The sequence below is a fragment of the Wasmannia auropunctata genome, unplaced genomic scaffold (assembly GCF_000956235.1).
Source record: "Wasmannia auropunctata unplaced genomic scaffold, wasmannia.A_1.0 LD336097.1, whole genome shotgun sequence".
In the NCBI taxonomy this organism is placed as follows: domain Eukaryota; kingdom Metazoa; phylum Arthropoda; class Insecta; order Hymenoptera; family Formicidae; genus Wasmannia; species Wasmannia auropunctata.
The window spans coordinates 1,626,820-1,642,808 of record NW_012026793.1 but is presented as its reverse complement, the minus strand read 5'-3'; the positions used below and the strand labels follow the sequence as shown (position 1 = coordinate 1,642,808).

Genomic DNA, 15,989 nt, shown 5'->3' with positions numbered 1-15,989 from the left:
TATCCCCTGTGTGCCTTGTCGACTCAGTTTAGTGAGCGAGTGTACATTCCAGGTCAAAGTTTGAGCACACTTTTTAAAAATTGACATTTTTTGAGAATTATTCACTTAAATATCCATAACAATGTGATTTTTTAGGAACAATAATTCCTCAGATTTAACAATCATTATTGAAGTAAGAGAAGAATAGTATATATTGTTAAAAAAAAATACATTGTTATGAATATTTGAGTAAATACTCCCAAAAATGTCAATTTTTAAAGGGTTTCCAATCTTTTAATCCAGAATCCCTTACAGAAATTTGTTTCATACTATAGAAGATAGTGATTAATTAATTATTTTGAATATTGAGAGCATTGTTTTCAGTTATTTTGAGTGTAAAACGCACTAAACGACAGTGCTTTCAATATTTAAAATAATTTCCAGTTAAATGTGCCAGCATTGAATTGGATTTCTGTAAGGGGTGTACTTGGTGGTTAGGTTGTCATGAAGTCACAACTGTAGCAAATAGCAAATAGAGAAAGTGTTACCTCTCAAGCGAGCCACGGAATTTGTGTACGGATCGTCCTCGTCCGAAGAGATATCTGTTATTTTATTCATTATGAACACTTGCACGATGTAATGCACACAGCTTCCTAAAAATTATACAATTATAAATGTGTATCGATGCAACATTACGTTGCAAAACGTTCATTCTCGTAAATATCTCGTGAGTAATAAGAAAAAGTCGCGTGATAACCTTGAAGTCAACGCACTATAAACACGATAATCAGCTGCAAGATCAGCAAGATGACAAGGAATGACAAACTCGAAAGGTATCAATACTATCAATTTTATCGTTCACTCGTCGCTTGGCAGTAATAACATTAAAACGAAGATTTTTAATTTTACGCAAAATCAACACTTACTTTACAGTATATCGAGTTCTTGCGCGAATTACATGTAATAAGACTCCTCTACGGAGGGTCTTGCCCGTGCGGAGAAATGCGAGGACTGGCGAGGACTGCGAAATATAAACAGAACGAACTAACGAAGTCAACAAGCCTACGGGGCTTTAACCTAACCTAACCCAACTGCCTCATGTGATGTAAGGATGTAAGAGAACGACGAAAGTTGGAGCACGCATTGATCTAGATATTCCAGATCATTCCACAGATCTCTGGAGAATTGTAAAGGCTATCTATGGGGTACGATTTTGCCGCGAGAGTTGGCAACTTATATTATTGAAAATAAACTATTATATGTAGCCATTAGCCATTATAGAGCTGCCAATTTTTATTGTATAAGAATTTAAATCTTTGCAAATTCACAGATTTATTGAAATCTTAAGTAATTCGAGTCTATGAAACACTTGAAAATGCTTAGAATTTTATACTTTCTTTACATTCTTACTCAAAACCGTTTCTTCAAATTTTTTACATTTTTCAAATTTAATTTTTTAACAAATTATATTTCTCTTACATTTTATTGATTCTTGAAAATTTAGCCTTATTTTGACAGTTTGTAATTTTTTAAATTCTCAGAAATGTGGAAAAATTTCTCAGAAATTTCAATAATGTCGCTGCTTATATTTTCCTTGTCTCGACTTACATTCTCCTGAACAAAATTTTGTCGATTTTCGAATTTTTTCATTTTTACGATTGCAAATCTCGAATTTCTGAAATCGCAATTCTTGGAAATATTGAAAAATTCTTGGATTTTTAGGTAAATCTGCAACTCTGCTGATTATTCTTCTACACACTTTGTCGATTTTCAAAATTTTATATAGACTGTCGTCGTGATTTGAGATCTCGAATTCTTTTTGAAAAATTTTTAAAATTTTAAATAGTGTAATTTAATTGCTTGCTGGTCGTATATAATTCTTTTTGATACTTCGCTAAATTTTTTGGAATTCAAATTTTCGCGGATAGAAAAGTTGTGCCGATAAATTACCGTCGGTATCGTAATTACCGATATATTGTGAGTTTACTGATGGTCAAGTAGTCGTCGGGCGGTATTTCGTGCAAAAAAATATAAAAATTTAAATTTTCAACGAACTATAATAAAATATTAGAAGAATACATAATCAGTTAAATATTGACTGATATCGCAAAAAAAATGTGATTTTGAGAAGTCATCGAATTTTAAATCAGCAGATTTAAACTTAAACCGTGAATACTTTAGCTCTCAAAAATTGAATAGATTTACGTCTGCTTGACACCGTCGGAATGGATTGCCGCCGGACTACGCGTAGTGCACGACTGCACGTGCGGGGAAATGGCGGATTACGGCGAGAAATGCGGGGACTGTTCGTTCGATTACGCCAGTCTTTACGAAGACAGGCAAAAGGGCGTTTGCCTGATAAAAGAAGAGTACGTAGGTTTATCCAATGGCTTGCGTTAATCTTGCAGCAAGTGAATTTTATATGAATATCTTTGCAAGTGTGCCTATTCGTTTCCTAACCTCTAAAGATCGCTCACAATTCACATGCACCGACATGTGAATTCCAGATACAATTATTAATTTATCAATTATCTGTTTTAATCTTATAATTAAAATCTTTATTTTCATTGAATTGTAATTATTTAGGATATTGAAAAACTCGGTCGTTCTCAAATTTTATTCAATTAATATTTTATAATTATAATAATATGAAATTCTGTTATATTAAATTAAATATCCAATATTAAATGTTAAATGTGTTTTTATTAAGTATGGATTTTCTGAGAAAATTATTTGAAATATTGTTTACCAATAAATTTGTGCTTACAAATTTTAATATATGTATCTGAAAAGAACAGTTATGTAATGCCTACTGTCTATTTGTTATTTTATAACTATATATTATAATATTACAATATATGTGTCTGTAACATTGTAGGTTTATTATCGAGGACCACGTGAGACAATTGAGTGAACAATGCTTGACGGAGACGGATAAGCAGAAGGTATCCGCTGACGCTGGCGTGGAAGATGCAGACGCGTCATCGGACGAGGTACCAGTTAAGAAGCCCAAATTGGACGACAAGAGGGAGAAGCTCAGGGGTCAGAATAAGGCGAGGCCGCCGCCGTTCAAAGTTTCCAGGGAACAGAGTCTGTGCCCATCGATCGCGGATCAAACGCCGACGGAGCCCGCGAGGAAATGCGGGAATCCACGCTGCACCTACCTGCACGATCGGAAGGAGTACCTGAAGATCAAGCCGGAGGACATAGGCACGGAGTGCTGCACCTTCAATCTGACTGGCAAATGCCCGAGGGGAATCACCTGCAGAATGGGCGCGCGACACTTGACCGAGGACGGCTTCAATGTCGTCGACGAGAAGAAGTTCGAGGAGTACAGCAAGTGCTCGCCGGCCATCAAGAATCACTTGTCCAAGGACCTGCAGAACAGATTGCGCAAGCGGAAGTACCACTTTTCCAAAGCGGAGGCAATCGTCAAGGCTAACGGTCCGTCCAACAAGAAAAAGCCGGGACCGCAGTCGAGTTCGGATGGTAAAGCGGAGGAGAAGAATCACACGGGTGTAGCGACCAATGCTTCTGACAGCAGCAACGGCGAGACGGCGGAGAAACGTGCTTGCGACGACGTGAAAATGGAAACGGTCACCTCCAACGATCGCGATGTCCTGCACGAGCAACCGAAGGAATTGAAACTCGGACCCGTGGACGACAGCGATCTGATCAGGCCGCGACAGTCGGAGAAGAGGACGATCGACTGGAGGGACAAGATACTGCTGAGCCCCCTGACCACGGTGGGCAATCTGCCGTTTCGCCGGATCTGCAAGGAGTACGGCGCGGACATCACGTGCGGCGAGATGGCACTTGCGCCGAAGATCCTGAAGGGCACGCAGGAGGAGTGGGCGCTGGTGAAGCGGCACGAGAGCGAGGACATCTTCGGCGTGCAGCTGTGCGGCAACAATCCGGGCGTGCTGACGCGATGCGCGCAGCTGCTGAACCGCGAGATCGACGTGGACTACATCGACCTGAATATCGGGTGTCCGATCGATCTGATTTACCGAAAGGGCGGCGGCAGCGGTATGCTCAATCGATTGAACGTGCTCGAGACCGTGGTCAAATCCGTCAGCCAGGTGCTGGACATACCCTTGTCCGTCAAGACCAGAACTGGGGTCTACATAGACAAACCGATCGCCCATAATCTAATGCCGAAGTTTCGAGACTGGGGTGCGTCTATGATTACCGTGAGTAAGTCCGGTTGAATTTACGTTTCTTGTTAAACCGGTTTCTTTGAGAAAACCACGGTACGCTGAAAAATAGAATTTGTCCAGAGAGAGAAAAAAATCTTCAAAAGTATTGTGATAACTTTAAAAATTTAATTTTGTATACGCTACATTTTACCAGAAAATTCACGTTATACACGGAATTTTATTTTAAAATTTACCCCGAAAATCATGTTAATCGTGGGTACAACATAATATTTCGACGAATTTTGTGATTTTTATTTTTATTTTTTTTTAATATACTACAACAAATTTATTAAAGTGCATAGTAAAAAACAGAAAATCATAAAATATATCACATAAAATTTGTCGAACTATGTTGTCCTACGATTAATATGATTTTCAGGGTAAATTTTTTTTCAAAAGAAAATTCTCTCCGTGTATTAATCAGAAAATTAATTAAAAAAGAGATTATTATATATATTATATATATTATATTATCCCTGGAAAAGATAAAAAGATAACTATAATTCAAATAATTATTTAAATGAATTGTACTACATATTTAATAACTAATTATTTCTGTATTATTGTTCACAACTCTTATTTGGTTTGGCGATTCTTTCAGGTTCACGGTAGGTCGCGTGAGCAGCGATACACGAAGCTGGCCGATTGGGAATACATAGAGAAGTGCGCGGCGGCGGCGCAGCCGATACCTGTGTTCGGAAACGGCGACGTCCTGTCCTACGACGACTACCGTCGTATGAGGGAGCTCCACAGTACGGTGCAGGGCATCACCATCGGACGCGGAGCGCTTATCAAGCCGTGGATCTTCACCGAGATAAAGGAGAGAAAGTTGATCGACATATCGAGCGCGGAGAGATTCGACATTCTCAGGAAGTATGCGAATTACGGGCTCGAGCACTGGGGATCCGACACACGCGGCGTCGAGAACACCAGGAGATTCATGCTCGAATGGATCTCCTTCCTTCACAGGCAAGTTCGCCTCGAGAGGAAATACATTTCTCCCGATTATTGAAGCATTACGTCCCGTTAAATATTAGCTAATAGTGATATTACATTAATATTATAGACTCCCGCTATGTAAACACAACATGTGTTATAATATCGGTTGCAACACCTTTTTTTTCATAGGTTTTTAATATACATTTAATATATATAATATATATTTTAGGTAATTAAAATATTTTGCAAATGCGAACCATGATGGTGTGCTATCTTTAATCTAGAGATAGTACATCAATTGTGGTTCGCATTTGCAAAATATTAGTGCGTTTCGAAACTTATTTAAAAAAAAAAGTGCCGCAACTGATGTGTCCACGATTGTACTGTAGGCGATTATAATAGTGATGTAATGTTACTGTTAGTTCATGTTTACTTATAATTATATTCTCTAATACGCACACATTGTGCCCCATCACAGATATGTTCCCGTTGGAATTTTGGAGAGACCGCCGCAGCGGATCAACGAGAGACCACCGTTCTACAGAGGTCGCGACGATATGGAGACGCTGATGGCCAGTTCCAACTGCGCCGATTGGGTGAAATTATCGTAAGTCTGCTACTAGCCCGATGCATTCGATTGAACAAATCGGTCGGCTACATCCGTTAACGATTCCGATTTATTTTTCAGTGAGATGTTACTCGGAAAAGTGCCTGATGGATTCCATTTCTTACCAAAGCACAAGGCGAACTCGTGGAAATAAGTCTACCGCAGGAAGAAAAAAAAACGTAGTTTAGAGAGATGGGACTAATTCCACGTTGTTTTTTACGCGCAATAAATACGTACGATACGTAGGAGAGAAGGGATTGGATCATGGTAAGATGATGCTAGCGACACTTGTTACGTTTCTCTCATTTGCGTTTATATAATACAATAAATAAATATTTTTACGAAAGATCTCGTTCGTTGCGGATGTGCGTCCGGAGTTTCGCGACATATACTTGCATTATACGATGAAACTTGCTAACGTAATTTTACTAAATCAATAATGCTCCTTTATCTCGCCAAAGGAAGCGACCGGCCACATGCAGTCGCAACCGCTGGCGATTTCCTTTGTGTACGGCTCCCAACATTGACTGTCCCAATGTCGTCTGACGAAAGATAAAGACCGATATCTCTGCACGCAGTGGAATACCGGGTAAACGCATTTCTGGAAAAACAAGTATTAAATCAAAATGAAGTCGAAACATTTGTTAGATAAAACAAAAACAATTCGTTTCCTCATTCCTCGTTCGAACTTGAAATTATTTCGACGAAAATCTAGACGGATTTATCATTTCTTGGAAATTGTTGTAATTCATCTTGCAACGCTAAATATTTATTGAGTCTTTTAGTCAACCCGTATTTTCTGCGGCGATAAAAAAAAAGCGACGCTTCGAATTCATTTTATTGAATCCGTTTCATGTACAGGTATTTCACCGCGTGCCGTAGAAGTTTACCTGTTCCAATGGTTTTATCATTCGTTCTTCTTCGCTCATCAACGAATAGGCCTTACAGTAGACTTCGTGATAATGCAGGGGTTGATATTCATATTCATCATCGGAATCCAAGTCCACTCTTTTCGTTATTGTTTCACAAAGACTGCGATATTCCTGCGTGAATCGTAAAAGAAGAAATGTAGACATTTATCTCAATACAAATAATATACAAATGATGCAAATACAAATTAAATCAGGAATGAACGTTAAACGCAGCAAATAGAATCGAAAGAAATTTACAGGAATTTATTCGGATTTATCCCATCCGAATTTCATTCCTATTAATTTCCATAAAACTGTATTTTTTAAGTATTTTTTTGACACGTTTCTTAATGAGAAACTTATTCCTTTTCGGGAATGAGAAACGATTTACTAACGGCAAACAAATTTCTGTTATCTCTGTTTAGCTGCCGCAGTTCCCTCGCCTCGCTTTCCGCGTCATAATATTCCTCCAGATAGAAGTCTCTCTCCATCGGTATGTTACGTAGGGCTTTCTGGTAAACGAGGTCAGGACCAAGACTCTTAATTAGCTGAGTGAGATTTAATCCTCTACTCAGCACGTAGGACACGTGGTTGAGGATAAAGAATTCGGCGATCTGCAAACGAAACGTACAACTTCCTTATAAGCGAACAAGTAATAAAGGAAATTTTACAAATTTTTTAATTATATGATATCGTTGAACAAACGTTATCAATTTCTATTCTGATCTTAAATATTTCTCGCAAAAAAGGTCACAATCAGTCTTGAAAAACTTTGCAGAGTGACACGGCGGATTAGCTCCAGTTCTGATCGAGTCGAAGTCGATTTCCCAGTAGAAAGAAGAATCCTCGAGAATCCCATTTGGCATTACGAATCATGCACGCGCGCATATCTCTCCACGTCCGATTATTCTTTATATCAATGACACAGAATCGTCAATGCCTCTTAAGTATAACGTTGCGTCACTGATAAAGCCTAAACCTTCGATGGAGGTCTCAGTCAGCAGCTTTAGCGACCCATCAAACCTGATGATGCGTAAATCGCGCGCGCGGAGGGTCGACGCCGCAAGTGGGAATTGGAGGTAGGATGAGTCATTCGTTTAGAGTACTGCAACTGGCGAGAAATGGTTTCACGCCGTCTGTCATGCACGTCGAGTGAAATACGATGTACGCACTTCCAATTTCTCTCGTCCGTGGATCCACGTTCTTCCGCTCTCGCTCTTTGCCCTCTGAACCGTAACGCCAAACCTTTGCCTTTCATCATGCCGCGAAAAATAATCTCCCAAAGGACGTGAAATTTCACATTTATATTTTCAATATTTCGCAAATACAAAATGTTTCGACAGCAAATTTGAATTCTGTTTACGTAAGGACTATTTGAAAAATAGGAAAGTATTGACAAGAATTTATCCCGTTCGATTTAATTTCTAATTATTTTCATAAAACTTATTTTTTTAACACTTGGAGATAACAGTTTAGAAGAGGACTGGCTTGATTCTAAAGCAAAAGAGATCCGAGTCAAAATTTTGCGCGAATTTACGACAAATTTATTTCTGTAAAGTTTACGAATCGTAGATTTTTTTTTAATCGACGGGATATTTAACATGATGTCAGAATGAGGAAACAAGTGATTTTGGATGATAGACAAATTAATAAGAACCTTCGAATTTATCTGTAGGCTTTCCCGCGAAGATTCGGCATTAGTTGATTCGCAAGGTCGGCGTGATTGAGCTGACGCGCTGTATGATACGGATTATTCTTCCCGCGTCACCGAGTTAATTCATGCTGCCGAAGTGACGACAGAATATACGCACGTGATAATACGTGATCTTCCAGCTCCGTTGGCATTTAAAGCCTCGATTCCAAGTAACGTCAGAGGCAATAAGTGCTAATAGATGCAACACGGTAAGTAATCGGATGATGGATCGACGATAGATCTCTTACGAAATAAGAAGAACGAGAGATAAGGCAGGGCCTTCAAATCGGTTTAAATCAGTTGTTTGTTTTTTTTTGTATGTCAGACGGCCTTTTTTTCGTTCGCTGCGAACGCGAGAGAGCAGAACTGGAACGAAAAGGAGAGCTCGAACGAAATGAGAAAAGGAAAGGTGGAAGGACGAGGAAACACGATGCGCTGTATATCTCAAAAGAGACAAGTACCCATGAAAGAAGAAGAAGAAGAAGAAGGAGATAAAGTGATCTATGGAAGAAGTGGGAGAACGTGGACTACGTGCTGGCTTTCAGCATCAACGATACGCTTGCACATTACGCGCATACACGCGCGCGACAACGCTGTGCCAATGTGGGGTAGGTAGTTATCCAATTGACAGTGCCCCGTCTGACATAGTTCAGTCACGAGGCGGGCACAGGATGATCCTACGTCTCCTCCGACGGAGCGACAGTCGTTCCCTCGAAATTGCGCTCGCCACGCGCGACGTTCCGCCTCGCTCTGTTCCCGAAATCGCGCTGACGTCGTCGTCTACGGCGGTATCGCGGTAAATAGACGAGGATACACGTATATATATTATATATATGTATGTACGTTAAATTTAAGAGCCTGGTAACTGCCGATACAGTATCGTGTATTGTGATATGGGGATAATGTCGATACGACGGGCGTGTTTAGACCGAGGCGATTGGTGTTTCATATACGCGATGAGAACGAGCCCGGTCGAGGTTGACGATTTTCAGTGAGGAGAATTCCAAGAAATCCCCACCGCGAATATATACGTGTGATATATCATCGATTTTTTGACGAAGGGAAAAGGACGCGGTATAAGGGAGGAAGAGACGAGATCGACGAGATCGCAGCTCGCCACATTTCTCGGAGCGTCCACGAAGACCGGAATGCCATCGGGCTGACACACCGATACCATGGCAGCCGATCTCTACGCGAACGGCACTCTAAAGTCAACGTCCGCCAGGTGAGACCAATTGGGAATCGATCACGTGCGCGATTAACTTGTATTCTCATTGATAAAGTTTCTCGAAAAAGATTTCCTCAAAGGACATCTGACGAGAATGAGTATAGTTCCTAAATTTTTTTTTTTAAAGGTATTAGAGCAGTGATGAGAATTGCATGCTTTTCGCGATAAATTAATAACTTTTGAAGATTCTATTCGGATATTAAAAAATGAATATATCTAAACTGGTCAGTGTCACATATTAGCTGAAATTAGTTCAAGGAAAGAATTGATTTTGATTGATTTGAGAAAAGGTGACGAAATCGTGACGAACTATGATTCGTATTCTCAGCGTAAATGCGACCATCCGCTTTGGAGTTTTACTTGCCTATCAAGGTGGCATTCAAATGTCAAACGTGACATGAAAATCAGATAGCCGCGCTGAATGGGACCCCAAGCTTTATCTGCCTAATATAACGAATATATTTAATGTCACGCAAAAATCAAATAGTCAATTTTAAATTAAATATAAGATATGAACGCTTCTCGTAATATATAAATAAATCAAAGTATAATAGAAAGAGAAATAAATAGAATAAGTAAGAGTAAAATTCAAAAGCGCGTCTCTCTCTTATTTTAATACGAAAAATTAGTTCCTATTATAATTTTATATTATTTAAAATCACATAATCTATTTTTACTTGATTCTCTGCTGGTTTGACTGCTAAAACTGAGTGTTCAGAACCGATAAATCATTTAAGGATAAATCGGTTTCGAACGTTTCTGCAAGAGAAACGATATACGTAAAATATGTAATTCGTGTATTCTTTGATAACCATATGATTCTGCAATGTATAATAATACGTGTGATGACACGGTAATTTTTAGTAATGTATACGATGACGTGTCTGATGATACACCGAATGCAGCTGTACAGCATCGAGTGTCTGCTGATGCGGCGCGTTGTTTAGATCGTTTCCAAGCGGTGTTTGATCTAATTTCATAAGTCGACGTAAATGTGACCGCCAAATTGCCTCGTTTCCGGCGGCTCGTTTAAGGCGTCTGTAAAAAGGACGCATGCCCGAGTTACGAAGTGCGATGTTTGCGTGGCACCATCCAGAACGTGTCCGAAGAGAGGAAAAACGGCTCTTCTTCCGCTTGCAAAATTGCATAAGAAATTCGCTCGTGACGAAGCGCATGTGAATTCAATCCACGGAAGTTTGAGCGATCGAAGGCACGTTCGTTTCCGGATGAGCCGCGACCGTTTTCGTTTTTTGCAAACCACTCCAATGACAATGAAATCGTTTAATAGCCGCTACGAGTCTTTGAGTTAATAAGCAATTGACCCTCGGGCTTGCGGGCCGAGTAAAGGTTCCATTGATGAGGAGCGCCGTTAAGTGAACTCAAACGAGAGCGGAACTCGAAATCTCGACTCTTCGAAAATCCCGGCGCGGCCGGTCTTAATTATTTTACAATCGTCGCGGGACTGTTCAATTAATCGTGCCTTCTGGACGCCTTGAAACGAAGCGAATGCATCGTCGGTCTTAAAACGGAGCAAGAGCGTCGTCGATCTTAAGAAAAGAATTCGAATACTCCTTCGTGAGAAGCATAATCTATTTAGAACGGACCGTTGAAAGTGTAAATTATGAGTATACAAATGTCTGGACGTCACAAAACTGTGAGATGCAACCTCTTTTGACAAGAGTATAGATGACTATAGATCAAACCGTCAACACAGTTTCTCTCTCTCTCACTGATAAATATATAATTAATAAATATTAATTCGATGAACATTAATTGCAGACCGAAAGACGAAAATAAATCAGTATCGGATAAATGGAAGTGTGTGCAACTGAACAGAATAAATCTCGCACACAAGAGAACACACACACACACACAAGAGAACAATCGCACCGGCGCGCATCGAAGTCGAAGGGAGAGGAATAAATAAATTAAATTGAAGATCGGTATATAAATCCTTCGGAGAAGCACGCGGTCATTTACCGTCCAATCAATTCCGCTCGAACATGTGACCGATTGTTATCGCTACTGTATATTATTAGAGCTACACAACACGCTTCAATGTAGATAGCGGGCATATTAAATTACAATATCAGAAACGAAGAGTCGTAATTTATCGTGTCGAATAATATATGTTGAAATGAGTCCTCTCGGTGTGTTGAGAGAATCGTCGAAAGTTTAAAAAGGAGAAAATCGAAAATTCGCGTGTTCTTCAAGATTCTCGAGACCCGCGTTCCCGTTTTACATGCCACATTGGGGAATTGTCGTCAAGGCCGGGACGATCCACATTATAGTCAACAAATTGAAACGCAGCGCCGAGGCTACAATAGTCACAATTCCGCCTAGTGACGGCGATCGGGTATAGCCGCGTTTGTTTGTTCAATTGTACACGCGCGGTGACTAAGATCGATCGCAAAGTCAATTCAATAAATCTACATGTCGCTAGAAATACCGCGGCAGCTCGACAGTCCCATTAATTCGTATACGAATCGGCGAGTATGTACACGTTCGGCGATGCGACTCCGCGTAGAATGTCGCGGAATGCACATTCGAGAGCTGTCACTGCCGGGCAGACATCCGTCGAGGGCAATTGGTTTCTCGACGTGGCGAGCAAACGTGAACATTTGAACTTCGGGGCTTTTCTCGTCGGGCGCGGTGCTTGGAGTCGGGAAGACGTTTGGAGTCCGCGAAAGAAGAGGACACGACTGAAGAGAAAAGGCTAAAGGGAGAATAAGAAACCCCTTTGTACGGAATAAATGAGAAGGATTGAAAATTATAGAGAAATATTGGAGTTCAAGCTTCACGAGATTTGAAATTGTCCGGAGAAGGTAATTCCATATTGCTCGCTGCAATTTACGATCAAGATGGATTAAAATACGTTAATATTGTTTCTTCCTTGGACAAGATACCAACGAATGCTGGACCAAAGTGGAAAATTGTGTCGAGATCGAGCGAGGAGAGGCGCACTGAATGCAAAGATCAGTAAAATAAATTGGGCGAAAGCGCTCGCGTTCGCGTGACGCGACACGGGGCGGAGGAAGTGACGGAATGATGAAAACTTGAAGAGAGTGTATCGTGGGGCCGCACGTAAACTGAACGTAGGCAGCAGATGACGCGGCGGGGCACACGTCCGCTGCTTCGAATTAAATTAAAATCGCAATTCTAGGCGGCGAGTTAAACTTTTAACCCAAATATTAGGAGAACCCCGTTCTCCGAGAGACAATGGATGAAGCGTGAAACGACGGGTATGGCCGTCCGTCTTCCCGCCGCCTGGAATTGTTTGAAAACATTTCGAGCCTTCGCATAAACTCAATAAATTGAACGCAAGAAGCTATTTCGATTGCAATGAGAGAAAAGTGTTTGATATTCACTGTAATTGCATGGTAAAATAATTATGGTTAGTAGCTCCATTTTTATAGTTATTATTACTGCTACAATATTGTAGCAATAATAATTATATTTAGTTCCACTAAACAAATTACAGTCGGCATCGAAAATGACTATATGTATTATAGTTCAATTATGCTAATTGCAACCATTTTTTTTTTATCTCAGCATCTTGACTCTTCATACGTCGAATAGTAAGAGTAAAATATTTAAAAAAAAATTCAGGAGGGTATTAACAGTTATATAAGAAAGAAAGGAAAATGAAAGTATTAGGAAGTATTATGGAAATATTAGAGCGAGTAATTAATAATGAAAAAGGTGGAAAGAAGCCTGTCGAGCTATTTGAGGAAGCTCTTTGAAAATGAAGTGTATATTTTGGCTTAGCTCTTTAAATAAAACGAGGCTAAACGCGAAAAGGAGCGTTAATGGCTACGTGCTAAAATAAGGTATCGCAATCCGCTTGGGGGGTGGCACACTCTAAAACGTCACAGGTGTCATTTTCGCGCGAGCCTCTCGTGTTTGAGGAGATAATTAGACCATTACTTTGGGATAAACCGTTATAGACCTGTTAATCGTAATCAGGTGATGCCTGAGAGACGCTGACTACAGGAAAGATTCTTGTTGATGGGGTACAACCGGTGGATGATGTCACGCGTCGCGTTAAAATTGGACCGAACGATTTCGAAAAACTGCGCAGATTCGCATGCTGAAATTGCGTTCTTCCCGGCACGTATAATATAATCAACCATTGCGGATTTTGGAGGATTAAACCGTTCTCGAAACTGTTGCCACGTATCTTTTTTGTGATCTCTTCTTTCTGCGAAATCTCGCGTAATTCAAGATCGAATCCGAATGACGGACAATCGATAAGGAATTAGATTAGACCCGTTAACTTGAGTGTCGGAAAACAGGACTCGCGCGTCTCAAGTTCCCGCATCCCCGAATTAATTCGAATCCGTTCTCACGATTTACAGGGCGCTCTTCTCCCGTCCGTATTGACCGAGAGAGCAGGATAAGAATTGTCGAAAGGAAGCATCAGGATCATTTCTAATATGTGCCTGCGACAAAGCGTTGAACGCCATCGGGATTATTTTTAGCCGGCGGAATAGGGTCTACCCCCTTCGCCGTGGCTAAAAATAGCCGGTAAGGCCAATTCAGGGGCCCGATTATCCCATCTAGATATTTAGGTGACAATCGACTGACCGCCAATTTAGAAATATTCCACTGGGCTCGAAGCCCAGGGCCTTCGGCACGAAGTGCGAATAATCGCGCGTCACGCGCGCATTAAAGTTCAGGTCTCTCTTTTGAAAGACCCTTTCGGCCTTCGCAAAATCAATGAGATCATTGAAAAAACGGGGTTTTCGGACCCGTGTGTGACCCCTACAAAAGTTTAATACTAGAAGGTAGTGATTTACGTTATTTTGCACAACAGTGTTAATCCAATATTAACACTGTTGTGCAAAATATCTTTGAAGAGAATTACTTCAAAATAAGTAATTCTCAATATTAAATTTTGTAAGGGAGGTGGCTCGAGACAGATACACATCGCGAATACAACGATACCTCTAATTAATTACGTTTAATTGATATGTACTTTATTATGTAATATTTAATTATATTGAACTTAGAATCGACCGGAAGATAAAATAAGAGCAACGTCGAAGAACGCATTTCATGCATTCTCAAGATGTAATTTGCGAAAATCATTAACTGTCAATTCAGTACAGTATTTTAATTTCAGAGAAGAGGACGAAATTAAAGAAGAATCATTGTTAGCGTCAAAAAATTGACAAAATATAAAAAACAAAAGAGCAACAAAATATATCTCCGATATATTCGTTTGTTGCAAAGAGTGATCAGACTAACTTTCTAAATGCATGTAATGTCTTTTATATTATATATATGTGTAACACTTGTATGGTCCTCGCGTGAAGTTTCTTCGTCCCCTGCGGTACGCAACCCGCCTAACGTGTGTGTGTGTCGGTTTGCAGGACCGTAGGCAGCATGGGGCAGCGCAAATCGGGCGCCCCGGGCGCCCTGGGCGCCGCGGCGCCGATATCGACGGAGGAGGAGCAGCTGAAGTTTCAAGACAGCAGATTTCTGGCGACTTTGGTGCTCGGCAGAAGTAGGTGAGTGACCGAGCGTGACTGACTGACTTGGCCGCCCGCCCGTCCGTACGTCCTATACCGTATATATACCGTCGTACGTCAGAAAATTGAGGCACGTGACTCGGGTTCTTACGCGACCCACACTCGGAAACCCCGGGATTCGATCGCGCCAGGGAGCGTTTCGTAAAGTCGGGTGTCGCGAACGAATCCCCGTTCTGATCGATTCGCGACGGGAAATAATTAAAGTGGGGTCCGAGGCGCCGCGAGTGCCTTCGAGTTTCCGTGATCTCTCCGTCGTTAAGGAAGCCGCATATCTCCGACGAGTCAAGTGTGAGTAAACGCCCGTTTACGTTTGTAAACATCGGGTCTGTTTGCGGAGATTTGAATTAGAAGATACGCTTTACGTCACTTTCCATCAATGTAGGATTTATCTTCAATCTCGGTTTTGACTTAACTCCTTATCTTTCTCTGTAATTCTTAGAACTCTGTAATTCTTAGAACATTCTAATTCTTATCGTCCTCCGGTTCTTAGAGCCGGAGGAAGATAAAGGGTAAACCGAGATTAAAATTGATCCACATTGGTATAGAAAGTCGAGCATTATATAGACGATTCAACTGTAGCGCGCGAATAGCTGAAGCTACCGTCGCGTATCTGTGGTTCGCGATCGTTGCAAACAATATTCGAATCCTCGCACGACTTGCGACAACGAGAAAGTAATATCGAAATTGAGTAATATCGAGATCGATAGAAAGAAATTATTCAGCGGTTACCCGCTGTTAGTCGAGGACTTACTATCAGGATATTCATTTCTCTGATCAGCATGGCTGTAGACCCGATTTACGGTGCGGTTTTTAAACGAGTGCCGCAGACAGGATGCACAAAAACACTGAAAGAGACTCGATTTATTTTATTTATATATATATATATCCCTGCGGGGGAG

The 15,989-nt window shown here is 40.8% G+C and overlaps 2 protein-coding genes and 1 long non-coding RNA gene across 5 annotated transcripts; 2 read left to right on the top strand and 1 right to left on the bottom strand.

The window, feature by feature from the left end:
* Nucleotides 1-1,119: 1,119 nt before the first annotated feature.
* Nucleotides 1,120-7,136, top strand: LOC105462550 (tRNA-dihydrouridine(47) synthase [NAD(P)(+)]-like). 2 transcript variants are annotated; one of them, XR_976073.1, is made up of 7 exons: nucleotides 1,120-1,184; nucleotides 2,179-2,348; nucleotides 2,858-4,172; nucleotides 4,780-5,147; nucleotides 5,596-5,724; nucleotides 5,806-5,991; nucleotides 7,061-7,136. XR_976073.1 is itself a non-coding variant. In XM_011709231.1 (6 exons), exons 2-6 carry the CDS (start codon nucleotides 2,254-2,256, stop codon nucleotides 5,876-5,878), a joined length of 1,980 nt encoding a protein of 659 aa, XP_011707533.1. In that variant the 5' UTR covers nucleotides 1,120-1,184; nucleotides 2,179-2,253; the 3' UTR covers nucleotides 5,879-6,070. The 2 variants fall into 2 exon arrangements, 1 of the variants encoding a protein (XP_011707533.1); XM_011709231.1 differs by lacking the exon at nucleotides 7,061-7,136 and having other exon boundaries at nucleotides 5,806-6,070.
* On the bottom strand, nucleotides 6,016-15,968 carry LOC105462552. Its single transcript, XM_011709232.1, has 4 exons — nucleotides 15,842-15,968; nucleotides 7,031-7,249; nucleotides 6,615-6,767; nucleotides 6,016-6,325 (listed from the first exon to the last, which is right to left on the bottom strand). Exons 1-4 carry the CDS (start codon nucleotides 15,869-15,871, stop codon nucleotides 6,158-6,160), a joined length of 570 nt encoding a protein of 189 aa, XP_011707534.1. The 5' UTR covers nucleotides 15,872-15,968; the 3' UTR covers nucleotides 6,016-6,157.
* On the top strand, nucleotides 7,203-9,160 carry LOC105462551. Of its 2 annotated transcripts, XR_976075.1 has the most exons (4): nucleotides 7,203-7,287; nucleotides 7,414-7,714; nucleotides 8,311-8,537; nucleotides 8,654-9,160. It is a non-coding gene; the product is annotated as an uncharacterized LOC105462551 (long non-coding RNA). The 2 variants fall into 2 exon arrangements; XR_976074.1 differs by lacking the exon at nucleotides 7,203-7,287 and having other exon boundaries at nucleotides 7,346-7,714.
* Nucleotides 15,969-15,989: the final 21 nt, after the last annotated feature.

Coding starts and splice junctions, on each gene's coding strand:
- LOC105462550 (XM_011709231.1), top strand. CDS start 2,254: ATGGCGGATTACGGCGAGAAATGCGGGGACTGTTCGTTCGATTACGCC. Junction 4,173..4,779: donor GGGGTGCGTCTATGATTACC/GTGAGTAAGTCC, acceptor CGATTCTTTCAG/GTTCACGGTAGGTCGCGTGA. Junction 5,725..5,805: donor GCCGATTGGGTGAAATTATC/GTAAGTCTGCTA, acceptor TTTATTTTTCAG/TGAGATGTTACTCGGAAAAG.
- LOC105462552 (XM_011709232.1), bottom strand. CDS start 15,871: ATGCTGATCAGAGAAATGAATATCCTGATA. Junction 7,250..15,841: donor GAGAAATGAATATCCTGATA/GTAAGTCCTCGA, acceptor TTTCGTTTGCAG/ATCGCCGAATTCTTTATCCT. Junction 6,768..7,030: donor ATAACAGAAATTTGTTTGCC/GTTAGTAAATCG, acceptor CGATTCACGCAG/GAATATCGCAGTCTTTGTGA.